Below are 14,063 nucleotides of genomic sequence, written 5' to 3'. Positions count from 1 at the left end.
CACAGATGACAGATGAGTTGGAAGTCAGAGAAGGAAAAATGGAATGCCCTAAAGGAATAACACAGAGAAACAAAGTAACCAGGGAACGTATGATTAAACCTATTAATACCCTTTTTTTAACATGATGGAAATAATAGTGTAATAATTCTCAGCTCTATAGTCCATGTTTTCATACTTCCATCCATGGAAGCTGAAAGCACGTTATTGTAAAATCCAACCTGTGTAATACCTGTCAGCCTTATAGTTTCAATCTAAATGATCAAGAGAAAGGCTGGAAAACAAATGCTATGCTGGCGTCGATATATCCTTTAGCAATAGAAAAGCTGGGCCTCGTAGATACTCATCCCTTGAAAAACAGCTTACACTCCTTAGTGCAGCAATTACTAGTTCATGTCTCCAAGGAAACCGGTACCAAAGAGCTAAACAGAGATGATTAAAAAGGGAAAGATGTGGAAGCAAGGAGAATCTGCTGAAATGGAAACTGCCCCAAGCCTCTACTTTAATTCAAAGACAGACAGTGTTAAGTGGGGGCCCTGGGACACATGAAGTCCCACTGCTATAGAGAAGGGGAGCCTGTGGCCCACAAGGTGTTATTGAATCCCAACTCCCATCAGCTCCAGCCAGCACAGTAAATGATGAGGAATGATGGGGGTTGTAGTCCAACTGCAGGAGGACCACAGGTTTCCCATCCCTGTACTAGCACCATATGTGGCCCAATGGGAACTAAAGTACTTTTGCACTTGACTCAAAATTAATGCAAGTACATTTGTCACGGTCTTGGTATCGGTTGTCTGGTACCAGACACCTTGACATGCCATTTCAAATCTTGTTCATCCCTTTTAAGGAGTGTAGTGTAAGTACATACAAGACTTAAGACTTGACAACTTAGACAGCATGGCCAAGAATTGGCATCTTCCAAAATTTTCACCTGCATCCAAGAGCAAATGTTCTATTAGATGCTTAAAGGGACCCCTGACCATTAGGTCCAGTCGTGGACGACTCTGGGGTTGTGGCGCTCATCTCGCTTTACTGGCTGACGGAGCTGGCGTACAGCTTCCGGGTCATGTGGCCAGCATGACTAAGCAGCTTCTGGTGAACCAGAGCAGCGCACGGAATCGCCATTTACCTTCCCACCGGAGCGGTACCTATTTATCTACTTGCACTTCATGCTTTCGAACTGCTAGGTTGGCAGGAGCAGGGACCGAGCAACGGGAGCTCACCCCGTCGTGGGGATTCGAACGGCCGACCTTCTGATTGGCAAGCCCTAGGCTCTGTGGTTTAACCCACAGCACCACCCGCGTCCCTTCTATTAGATGCTTACTTGACGTAATTAAGAATGTGGCATGTAACCATTTGTGCCAGGGCTATCTTTCATATGAACCATGAATTAAGAGGGAAAGACAGTGAAGCTGCCATGAAGGGAGCTGTGGAGGAATGCCCCTTGAACATGACCTATGTAGCGCTATGTAAGCCTCCCACCAGCGCAACAATTTTAGCTTGCACATTGGGCTTTTATCGCCATTGAATGTCCCCTAAATCTATTCTAGGGGTTTCCCCAAGCCTCCAAGACTTATTTGGGAAGGGTGTAGGGAACACATGGGGAGTCCTATTGCACAAGTGAAAATTCTTGTGCTGACAGGAAGAGAGAACCTAGGTATTTAGCAGGAGTCAGCATCCCTCTGTGAGCAGAGGCAGAGCAAGGTGGGTGCGGTACGCCCCAGGTTCCATACCTGAGGGGGTGACATCGCTGCAGGTGGCACCCCACCAGATGCTCCCTGCTGCTGGCACACACCCCTGGGACACGCACCACTGGCAGAGTACCCCCCACCTCTGTCTGTGAGAAAGATTGAACTTCTGCATTCAAAGCAGCTACTCTCCCACTGACCGAGCCCTTCCCAAGCACATGTAGTACACATGAATGCTTGCTGGGGAGCTGCAAAAAAAGCCCATGAAGCAGTAAGGAGCAGCTGCACTTGACCTGAGAATAGTCTGGGGTCAGTCACCATTACTGGAGTAATGATGTGCTTCCAATTATTATCTCCTGGTGAGACCAGAGGGACATCGCCTGGGTGTGAGTCGTGAAGGCCACTCCCCGCAAGGCCCTTTCCATCTGGCCTAGGGGGTGGGGCCCAGACTCACCCAGCTCCACCAAAGAGGCTCCTGGTGAGACCAGAGGGACATTGCTATGCCTGACAACAAACCGTAACTACTGGATTATTTTGCCCCATTTTTTTGTGCCTGCCAAAGAGCCGTGTCACACTTATTTTATTCTCTTGTTAATCATGCTGTTTTAAATGTGCATTTTAAATTTGACTTCACTTAGAAATTTTTAATTTTTTTTGGAAATGTTTAAGATTATTTTTTTGGTTAACTTTGTTTGTGTTCAATATGTATTCTGTAGTTGACCTCCTCTGTAATGTTTTATTTTGAAATCTTTAAGCTAATATTTTAGTTTTCTGTTAATTATGTCGCTTTGACTGTATACTCTATATTTGATTTTCTTCTGATTGTGTTATTGGTGTTTTATTGATGTTTTAATATTCTGTAGACCGCTTTGAGTTTATTCTTAAAAATATAAAACAGTACAGTGGTACCTTGGGTTAAGAACTTAATTTATTCTGCAGGTCAGTTCTTAACCTGAAACTGTTCTTAACCTGAGGTACCACTTTCGCTAATGGGGCCTCCTGCTGCAGCCGCGCAGTCGCAGCGTGATTTCTGTTCTCATCCTGAAGCAAAGTTCTTAACCCAAAGTACTATTTATGGGTTAGTGGAGTCTGTCACCTGAAGCGTCTGTAACCCGAGGTACCACTGCATAGAAATAAAATGAAGAAGAAGAAGAAGAAGAGGAAGAAGTAGTAGCATAAGCCATGGAGAGCTAACCTTACCTTGAGAGGCTGTTGGAAGACAGGACCATTTCCCACAAGGTTCATGGCTGTCAGATGTGTGGGAATTGGGACGCCTTTTGGGGGTCTCCAGGGGCCTGTTTGCTGGCCAGCGTTGCTTGCCCAGTCTGTTGGTTTTCAGCAGAATGTGTCTATGTCCATAACTCCCCTTATATCTACAAAATAAAATATACAGGTTTATGTCTTTAGAATGCTTTATGACCTTGTTTTCCGAGGGCCACATCTCGTCACAAGCATTGGAGGGCCCTTCCGGATTGGTGCTTTTGTGCAGGTGTGTTCTGCAACATGCCACACAATAACTGTGCATTAGTGATGGATCTACACTGGACCATCCACACATGGTTCTACTTCATTAGTTGTTCTGTGGTGCTTCTCCAATGTTACCACATTATTGCCATCTGCAGGGGAACTCCTGCACTGAAGTGCAAAAAAAACAAAAAAAAAACCCAGAACCAGGAATTTAAAAACCCAACCCAACCATGTATGGTATAAAAAGTTACTGGATTTCAGCAGGAAGTTATGGGACATGCACAGATTGGAAACACAGCAGTACGTTCACCCCGAAACCTAGTGGCTGAAGTGGAGATTCCAGCTCTAAGCAACATTCCAGCCCCTGATATACAACAGTTCACAGAAGCAGATCAAGCAAGAGTGGGAAGCATACATCTTGTGGATCATCTGTCTTATGTGGCTTTTGTATGAGACAACAGGTTCTTAACATTCCAGTTCTCACCTTTTAGACTCTAAAATGACTGAAAAGCAGGATAAAATATGCTTTAATGACTAATACTGAAAATATTGCCTTTCCCGTTTTGTAATGAAGCCATCATTTGTTCTGTAGTGCTTGCCAATATCTTGAAATCAATAATGATGCATATGAAAGCATATCTGCAATTTAACATTAATCCAGTTAATGCCACCAAAGAGGCAATTTACCCCTGCTGAAGACTTGGCCTCAAGACCCATATGTTTTGCTTCATTATTGTAAACTGAAATTTGGTGACCAATCAAACCCACACATAACTCTTTCTTGAACTTAGTTGCCTATGACGCCAAAAATGCCAGCTAATCTTCTACTTGGGACAAGGGTAGCCACATAACATGTGTTCTAAGTCACAATGTGGCTCCATATGTATTCTTCACTTTAAGTGTTCTTGATGATACCATCTGTTTTGTCTGAGTTCAGTCAGTTACGATCAGAAAGCAAATTCTCTTCCAAAAACCATTTGGCCTAACTCAGTTTTCTTTTAACCATATTGCAAATGGCAAGGGTGACTTCATGCGTGGTCTAATCTGATGTTACTACAGATATGAGATTCAGGACTACACCCATGCTAATCACATTGTGTTTTATGGCAGCTCTTATGTAACATTATATGAGCACTGCAATTAAACAGTGCTTGTCAAATTTCAGGATTTATCAGCCATGCTGAGGTATAAAGGGAGAAGATACCTTCATCTGTACTTCCTCTGGCATCTATTATTTGCTCTCCTCTCCCACCTTCTTTGTCACCTCTCTTTCTTCTCTCTCCTTTACGAACTCAATCATTTTGTTTTCACGGGGGAGCCAGAGAATAGTTAAAGGTAAAGGGACCCCTGACCATTAGGTCCAGTCGTGACCGACTCTGGGGTTGCAGCGCTCATCTTGCTTTATTGGCCGAGTGAGCCGGCGTACAGCTTCCGGGTCATGTGGCCAGCATGACTAAGCTGCTTCTGATGAACCAGAGCAGTGCACAGAAACGCCGTTTACCTTCCCGCCTATTTATCTACTTGCACTTTGACATGCTTTCGAACTGCTAGGTTGGCAGGAGCAGGGACCGAGCAAAGGGAGCTCACCCTGTCGTAGGGATTCGAACCACCAACCTTCTGATCAGCAAGTCCTAGGCTCTGTGGTTTAACCCACAGCACCACCCGTGTCCCAGTAGAGAATAGTTACGGAGACAAATATAATCATAAATAGCCAGGACCAGGGGCAGCCCATCCCGTTTCACCACCTGAGGCAAAATAGGAATGTACCGCCTTGTTCATGGCTCCCTTGCTTACTGGGGTTGCTGAAGCACCTCATTTACCATGGTCTTAGGAAGCTCACAGGAACCTCTCCAGAGGTGGCAGTGGGGGGGGCACCTGAGGCAGCCACATCAGGACAGACCAGCCCTGACCAGGTACAAAGTCCGGTTTTCAACATTTTAGTTGCTGTTGCAAAGAGAACACCATCAATGAAACTTCTACCCACAGAGATACACACATGCACTTTTGTTCTAAGAGAAAAAGACATCAAGAACAGTACATCTGGAGCTACCACCATGCCATGTTTGTAAATACTACACATATCCAGAGAAAAATATTTTTCTATTAGATTGAACCCTGATATTTCTCACCGTTTTTGACTGATCTTCATTTTTTTCCTTTTACGGCTTCTCTTTCCTTTACTGGTTGCGAGTCCTCTCACTTTGTTAAGCTTTTCTTTTGCCCCTTCTGCCTCTGGAATGTCTTTTAACAGCACATCAAATCCAGTTGTTGTAAAGCACTGCTGCAAATATAAAAATAAAACAAAATGGCAAGATAAATGTGATTTTTTAAACCACCAAAATTATGGAAGAATTTAACCCATATATAGAGCGCTAGAGAGCGAGAGAGCTCAGAGATCAGGGACGGTAGCAGCAGCTGCCCAGAGGACTCCCAAGAAGAGGGGGCGAAGTGAGCAGACTGAGGGAATACTCCACAAGGGAAGGTGTTCGTAGAAGGGGGAGAGGCTGCCAGTTATGCAGGCAAGGGGTGACACAACTGGGCTCCTGAGCCCCACAGGGGTGCTGCAGAAAGAATGTAGTTGGTCAAGGGAGCCGTGGACTGAAAAAGGTTGAAAACCTCTTAGTTAGATACTACAACCGATGGAAAGCATGTCATAACCGTGACTGAGAGCTCTATTAAGGTAGGTGATCACCCCATGTTTTGAAGGTATCAACCAATGTTTGTCATGGATGGCCCCATGGCCCTTGGATATCAGAGTATGAATCGATCATACGCTGCTAGTATTAAGTACTAACAAGAAAACATATGAGCCTGCTCCTTAACCACCATTCTTCCATTTTATTCTAGGTACAATGTGACATTCCTCTATTTGGGAAGGAAGGGAGTAAAGGAATTACCTTCTCTATCTGCTGCTTCTGTGAAAAGCAAGTGACTGGTGCTTTGGGGGTCCCAGCCGTCAAGCCTTGGCTAGCAGCCTTCTTGGTACTTTTCATTTGGCAAAAGGAAAGACTACATTTTGACACCATGCTTTCATTTTTGCAGGTATGCAGGGAAGAATAAGCAGAATATTTCTTCTCCATCTGCTCAACAGGAAGAGGGAGGTTTCTAGATAAGCAGCACCACGTTAGCTGAGGCTCCGCATTTAGAGTTGGGAAGGATATATTCAAGCTCGGAACTTTCAAGTTTCCCGCACGAGAAACTGCACTTAATTGGGAAAGAGTGCAGACTTCCTTTTGTTGGGTGCAGAGCACATGGCAATAAAGCGTGTCCGAGGAATGGCAAAGGCATTTGGAACTATCGACCGAACAGCTGGGGAGATCTTGAAATCCTGGAAAAGGGTTAACAGCCGACTGCCATTCTGTGATTTTTGTGTCTGTGTTTCCACAAAAAACTGCCCTTTCCACCAATGAAGACACAGATAGAACTGAACTGTTCCCTGAGTGTATTAACTGAAGGGCGGGACTCTGCCCTGTCATGTCCGAAGATATAAGAAACCCTCCTCTGTACATAGATGTAAAGCATATTTTCCCCCCTGGCATCTGTGATGTACAAACAATCACACGTCCATCCCCTTCCTGTGGTAGCTTTTCATCACCTAAATGGTCTCCGTTATTGGCTCCTTTCCCCTCATCTTTCGTCTTCTCCTTCTGCCTGACATTCTGAAGATGGCATCTTCTGTCTAACCTGGTTGTGATGCTGGTGGTTTCTACGATAGCTGGTGAGCAAACTACCAGAGACTTCAGCGTTGTATGTACTTCCCCTTTTAGCTCTTTTGTTCTGTTCGGATGACTCAGTTCCAATTGCAAAGGGCACAAAAAGACATCTGTGGAGCTGGTTCCAACTGATCTATTGTTACTGGCAAGGGAAGAGGAGTCAGTTGACGTGCAGGGCAGTGAAAAACAGGGCATTTCCTTTGACACTCCTGCTAGAATTAATGGCATGTCTGTACTATTCGCTTCTTGTGCACACTTTAGGATATACTTTGGGAGAAATTCATTTTTCTTTAGATGTGGAGCTGTTTGATCAACTGCTATATGATGTGTGTGGGGTGGTGCCGTATCTCCACTCTGATATGACATTTCTGTCCCCGTTATCATCGGACATGGGTTTTCTGTCAGTTTTTGCAAAGCAGATGAATTGCAGGTGTGCTCCTTTTTTATCCCAGCCTTGAGTTGTTCAGAAAATGAAAATGCTGGTACACTTGCTTTATCAGTGAGATTAGCGACATCACCCTTATTACTAGAAACCATTATGGGATATTTGACTGCTTCCTCATATTCCATGTTGCCACCTGATGCATTTGCTCCTACTGTTCCTGTCTGCTTTTCTCCTTTAACTGAGTGACTTACTGATACTGGAGCAACCATATTAAGAAGTTTGCAATGGTCTAGTGGTTTCACAGTTCTCTCTTCTGAGCTGCTGTGACCAATACTGACTTTTAGTTTTGTATTTTCTTTGCTCTTCAGTTTATCCACTTTTAACTTTTTTCTCTCTGAGGGTAACTTTTGAAGTGCCTGCATTGGCTCACTGCTGTCGCACTGGTGTGGTGGTAAGCCCCCCTGCTTAAGTTGAAAGCTTTCTTTTCCACCAGTATCTTCTCCTTTGCAGGTCAAAATATCGTCATGTAATGGGGGCAAAAGTTTAATAAATTCTTCTTGTGTAATTGTCTCCTCTGAGCCAGTATTATGCAAGCTAGCAGTGTTTAATGAGGTAACAGTCTCTTGATCTGTGGCTTGCTGAAGTGGGAACTTCACTTCACAACTGGAACTTAAAGGCTGGACCTGAGTGTTGCTGTTTGATTCTTCCTCTGAAACACCCAATTCTTTGCATCTGTGTTCCAGAAGTGTTTTAGTCATATCACTGTGTTCACAATCACTGACAGTACTTGATGTTTCCATTGATTCTGCAAAGCTCCTTGAACTCTCCTGTAAGGAAACACATTGCAATATAGGACTACTGATAGAATGGCCTTTCAGTTCTTCAGTATTCAGTTTTGCAGAAATGGCTGCCATTGTGTTGCTTCTGCCTTCTCTTGGCAGAGTAACTCCCTCCTGGCTAGTTGTTTCCTTGGCATCCAAATGGATGCTTGAAGTATCTGTCTTATTTTCCTTTGGTTTCTTGCTCATTTGACTGCTCTTCATTTTCTGGTAGATTTTCTTAAATGTCTCATCCCCATAAACCTGCCATTTTTCCTGAGAGAACATTTTGAATTTTCTTTGACTGGGTTTCTTATACTTTGCGTTTGCTCCTTCCCCCCCAGCTCCAGGCTTTTTAGTGCCTTTCATCTCTTCCGAAGAAGATGAAGATTCAATCACGTTACTTAGCAGTAAGTCATCTACTGCCACCTGCCTGACAAGTGCTCGGGGGTGGCTGTTAGGAAAGCCTGCTGTACTTGCAGCAAAGTTGTTGCTATGCAATAAACCAGAAAAACTTGTGTTTGGGGACATTCTAGTGAAAGAAGTTAATTTTGAACTATCTATTTGATCCTGTACCCTCCTAGTACTCTCAACAAAAGGTAAAGAGTTACTTCTGGTAACAGGCACGCAATCAATTGTCGTAGAGAACTGAGTGGGGACCGAGTGAAAAAACAATGGCTTTGATTTTTCCACAGGTGTGAATATAGACTTGGCTGAGAACAGAGAAAGGTTCTTTTTTCTGTTTATGTCAACAGGCCGTATGTCAAAATGGAACGAGTCTTTATATGTATAAGGCATCGGCAAGTCAATGCTGCCCTGCTTGGACAGGACTGTTTTCCTGGGTCTAACATTGTCCAGTTGGGTGTCATCCACCACAGCTTTATTTTGAGATATTAGCTTTGAGATATGCTCCTCCAATTTCTTTTTCTCAAATGTTAAGGCTCCTGGTGCTTTCTCAGCCAAATCTACTTTTGAGCTATTTCCTGCTGTGTACCTGAGGTTGCTAATGGCTGTATCGCTTTCTGACTCTATGCTGTGCTCACAAAGACTGTGCAGAGGGCTGGGAGACAGCATCTGCTGTTCCACACTATCAGAGCGTGACAGGTACCCTGAGTCAGTGCTTTCACATTTCTTCAGCTTGTAGTCTGGAGACCTGCTGTCCCATAGCTTCTCCGAGTACGTGGCTTGCTGCCTCTGTAGCTGACTGTGTTTACTGACAGTTGGAGACCTTTGCTCCTGAATCTTTCTTCTCTGGAGCGAATTCAATGGATCTTTCATGGTCTCTTTCTCAAGGGCATTCTGACTTAGCCCTCCGTGATAGTTGTCCGCTGTCATCCACTGGTTTTCAGATCCAAGGAATAAAGCATTCACTGCTGGCAAAGAAGCATCAGGAAGGTGCTTCTCCCTAGTTAACACATCTGTGGACTCTGAAATGGCTTGTTTAATCAATGTCCTTGGCTGGTCACAGTTTCTATCGTTGGCTTTTGTTGTCTGGAGAGCTCCAACACTTTCAGACACCTTCTCGTTCTCTTCTAATGTACTACTGTTGTCAGATTCTGAGGGCTGCCTGGCATTGTTTACATGTGTTTGGGATCTCCTATGTTTATACAGATTGCTTTGAGTTTTAAATGCAATGCCACACGTAGTACACGGAAAAGGTCTCTCACCTGTATGTGAGCGCATGTGTTTCTCAAGAACACTTGGTTTTAGGCAATCACGGCCACAATGCTTACAGAGGTACTTCCCAGCACTTTTGGATTTCCCTGGGCTTCCAAGTGGCAGGCATGGAGAAGGATTTTGTGGCAAAACCGATAAACCACTAATTATATTTATTGTCCTAGGTTGCTTCTGAATGACTGCCTGAAGTTGATCTGTCCCCTCTGAGCGTAAAACTGGGCTTACGATTAAAGGCATATTAGTGCTGTCTAAGTTGATACTGGTTCGGCCTGTGGGCAGCCTGTTGTTTGGATGATGACATTCTGCCTGGGTAGGTTGATAAAGTGGTATGGTAAGGGCTTTCAGATATATAGTCTGGGAGACACCTTGTTCTGGCTGAAGGACGACCGGACTCAGTGAGAGATTTGATGCTGCTGGCACTGCTTGAAGGCAAGAGAGCTGAACTGGCTGGTCTTTTAGTGACGCCGGAGGACAAGGAAGTCTCTGCGCCTCCATTCTCTTTATGTTATACAACTGTTCAATTGTCTGTAGAAGAAATAAAACAGAAGCCGTTAAATTGAAATCAACACTATGGGTTGGAAGAAGAATTAGTTCAATTTAGATCTCATTGACAGCATTCTGAAAACTTGTCAAAATTTAAGTCCAACTGATATCAAAGGGACCTAAGAGACAGCTAACTGAGTCTGGATCCATCCCCCTGTTTATTTCCCACACTCTGAAGTTAAATGTCAACTGTAGTTTTTGGTCTTCTCATAGGAATCTGGGCCATTGCGGTAAAGAGAACAGTGGACTAGATGGATCTAATATTGCAGGGCTCTTCTTATGACAATTCAGAGTCATTTTTTAAAGAAAGCTGAGTGTTAACTTTGATATTTAATTTAGCTGTCACTCTGGGAAACAATGCTCTAAACATTCCTAAAAAGAAAGCCAAATGTCCCGATCCCACAGAAAACGAACTAACAAAACTTACATTTTAATCAGCACCTGCTGGTTTAAAAAACAACTGAATGAAGGCAGGCCTCAATTATCAGGAAACATGAGCCAACAGATATTCAGGGACTTGGTTTTGCTTATAAATCTGTCATGCACTCTCACTAATAAAGTAGAAAATATCAAGCTTTCACGGACCAAGGCTCAATGTAGTGCATAAAGTAAAATCAACATGGAAGTGGCAGGACACTAGCCACCCCATAAAACTCATAATATTAAATACTGATGGCTGTGTGTCCTTACAAATTGGTAACACATCAGTTTTAACTATTTTAAGTAGACAAGATATATTCTAGTGTTTGACCTTAAAATTAATTTGCAACACAAATGTCAGGTTAAAGGGCAGGGCGCCTGTGTCTTTAAGAGCAGTGGAAAAGGAAAACCTTTGTCAAGCATGGAATACAGAGGTGAGAAGCTTCTGATACTCAACTTCTATTGGAGTCGCCAATAGGAGTTTCCTCCTGTGCCAAAGGGGAGGGACGCGGGTGGCGCTGTGGGTTAAACCACAGAGCCTAGGACTTGCCGATCAGGTCGGCGGTTCGAATCCCCGCAACGGGGTGAGCTCATGTTGCTCAGTCCCTGCTCCTGCCCACCTAGCAGTTCAAAAGCACATCAAAGTTCAAGTAGGTAAATAGGTACTGCTCCGGCGGTAAGGTAAACGGCATTACCATGCGCTGCTCTGGTTCGCCAGAAGCGGCTTAGTCATGCTGGCTACATGACCTGGAAGCTGTACTCCGGCTCCATTGGCCAATAAAGCGAGATGAGCGCCGCAACCCTAGAATTGGCCACGACTGGACCTAACAGTCAGGGGTCTCTTTACCTTTACCTTACCTGTGCCAAAGACCAGCTTGGGAAGGGCTTTTCAACAGTATCAGAGGAATAATTGGTTAACACCTCCCTCCCCATAGGTTGTATCCCCAATTCTTAGGGCACCTGCCAGCTGCTATGTGCAATTTAACACATATACATGTAACACCATGTCACTTCTGCAAGTGTACATGTAGTTTTTGGCCCTAAGCATGGCTACTGCACTGAACGTTTTCACAGAACTGTTTCTATCAACAGCCCCCTCTACCAAGACCCCCTTCAACAGTCTAGCTAATATTACCTGCCATTTGGCTTTTCTTCACTCAGAACTGTCTCCTGCCCCGATTATATTATCTGAGGTCTTATGTATGAGTTGCTATCTGCATTTGCTTATCATGCCCCCCCCCCCTACCCTCCAATTATTAGATTTTAAACTAACCATTATTTTGGCTTGCAAACCACTTGGGAGTATATTGGCAGAGAAATGTAAATAAATAAATAAAAGTACTCAAACAATGGCTTCAAGCGAGCCACTATCACTGCATGCACACGACACATGTACTGGAAAAATGCATTTTAATGTGACTCCCAGCCTGAAGGACTGGCATTAATTAAAGGTCAAAGGGTAATAGTATAATATAGAATATAATATTACACAGATGGCGTGAAGCAGCCATCCTACTTGATGCCAGCAGTTCAATGTTTTCCAAAACAAGCTGATGTTATCTTGCTTTGTGGCATCCGGTGTTTTTCACATTTTTGTTTCTTTTTGTTGTTCTCGATGTTCTGAAGATTCTACAGGATAGACACAGTGTGCTCCTTTACATGTGGAAACTGTAGCATGGTCTACATATGCAGCAGAATGAGGGGGAAGAGTGGACTGTACTGCTTCCAGCTGCAAATGGAGTATGATATTTCTGAATGTTTATATTACATTATAGGTGTCACATTTTTTAAAAAAAACACCAAACCAACTGTGAAAACACTTTGCACAGAAATCCTTGTATGTTTTTCTGATATCTTGTAAGTTTCATATGAGCTACTAGGCTGACAATTCATCCAATTCTCTATGTATAAAATGTAAAAACAGTACAGCATATCCGTTTGTTCATTTATTTTACTTAACAAAACTTAATTCCCAAAGAATGTGTTTAACCCAAGAACGTATTTTGTTTGTTACTTTATGCTTTTCTGTGTTTTTATACTGTAAACCACCCAGCAATGCTCAGTGGTTTAACATTTTGTTAAACTGATCCCTCCAATTTCTGCCATCTCGTAAATTTGATTCCAAAGTTGCCAGTCCAGCTTGAACCATCCTTTTTATCCTGCAACAACCTATAGTTTAAACTATCGTTGTCTTTCATAATAAGTTGTACATTCTTTTATTCTAGGCACTGGTCTCTGTCCAGTTACTGATTCTCCCTAATACACTTGTGCCCTACTGTAAGTGTAATTTACCATTTAGCATAACATGACTCTTAGCTAAAGGCCCTGAATTATGAGATAAAGGCAGTAAAAGTAATTTTGTAAGATATATTATCTCTGGAATTTCCCCCTTCTCTGCAGCACAAGTGGAGAATCTGCATGCTGAAAAAGGCCAAATGTTATTTTAAAATAAGTTTCCTTCCCTCATGATTGCTGTAAAAAATCTGAAAAAGGGGATTGCCTATGCTTTTTCTTCAAGGTTTCTTCAGTTAAAGAAAGATGCATTATCAGCATATTGAATCCCAGCCAAAGTGTGCCCCAAGTACATTTTAAGCTTGCACAGGCACAGACTGTACCTATATGGGAACATACAGCAAGAAGCTGAATTTGTTTCTCTTTGACAGAAGGATGCTGGGCTTATGGCCAACGTACATCATTCATATACATCATTAATTCTGTCGAGCTTAAAGTTATCAGCAATGCACCCCTTAAAATCAATTGCAAAGCGTTCATTTAAACATTTCCCATAAGCCCAGAATTTACTGAATAAGGGATGATTTTCTAATTGTTTGGAAAGATGAACCAAATACACCATATATGGTCTGTTCAGAACATTTTTATTCAATGGGACCAAAAAATGCAACCTAGAAAACTTCACAAAAAAGGTTTGTTCTAAATGCACCCATTTGGTTTCCAAACATTAGGAGTTTTTCACAAAGCCAAGATGTTGCAAAACCTATAGACCAGAAATTATTTGCTACTAGGAAAATTACTAATAAGGACTTAATACAACCAAAAAGATTCTCAGGAGCTGGGTGTTAATTGGAAGGTATTTCCTGATCAATCCAGCCAGGATGCTCTTAGGCTAGCTTAACTTGGGACTGCCAGGAACACGCTTTTATTTGTTGCTTGGTCCCGCTTCAGTTCTGCAAGGAACTTATCATGGTTAGTGTGTGGAGCCATGTTAAACTTGTGAATCAAATGCCTCGGGGATGTGATGTTCCTACACCAACAGCACAGGAGGTTTTGGAGCCTGGTGTGCTTGCAAAACCTGCTTGGTAGACTTTTCTTTTTTCAAGAACTACCAGGGTTTGTC

At 43.1% G+C, this 14,063-nt stretch overlaps 1 protein-coding gene across 5 annotated transcripts in view; it reads right to left on the bottom strand.

Moving 5' to 3' along the window:
* The window catches only part of ZNF831 (zinc finger protein 831), a 45,504-nt gene that overhangs the window by 4,065 nt on the left and 27,376 nt on the right, over positions 1 to 14,063 (bottom strand). For all 5 annotated transcript variants that reach the window (XM_028735342.2, XM_077929327.1, XM_077929328.1 and 2 more), the window contains 3 exons: positions 6,050 to 10,270; positions 5,282 to 5,433; positions 2,886 to 3,058 (listed from right to left, as the gene is read on the bottom strand). In XM_028735342.2, the coding sequence (XP_028591175.2) occupies positions 2,886 to 3,058; positions 5,282 to 5,433; positions 6,050 to 10,240 (4,516 nt within the window). In that variant the 5' untranslated portion in view covers positions 10,241 to 10,270. The remainder of the gene's footprint in view (positions 1 to 2,885; positions 3,059 to 5,281; positions 5,434 to 6,049; positions 10,271 to 14,063) is intronic.

Source organism: Podarcis muralis, chromosome 5 (genome assembly GCF_964188315.1).
Source record: "Podarcis muralis chromosome 5, rPodMur119.hap1.1, whole genome shotgun sequence".
NCBI lineage: Eukaryota > Metazoa > Chordata > Lepidosauria > Squamata > Lacertidae > Podarcis > Podarcis muralis.
This window is presented reverse-complemented; position numbering and strand designations above follow the sequence as displayed.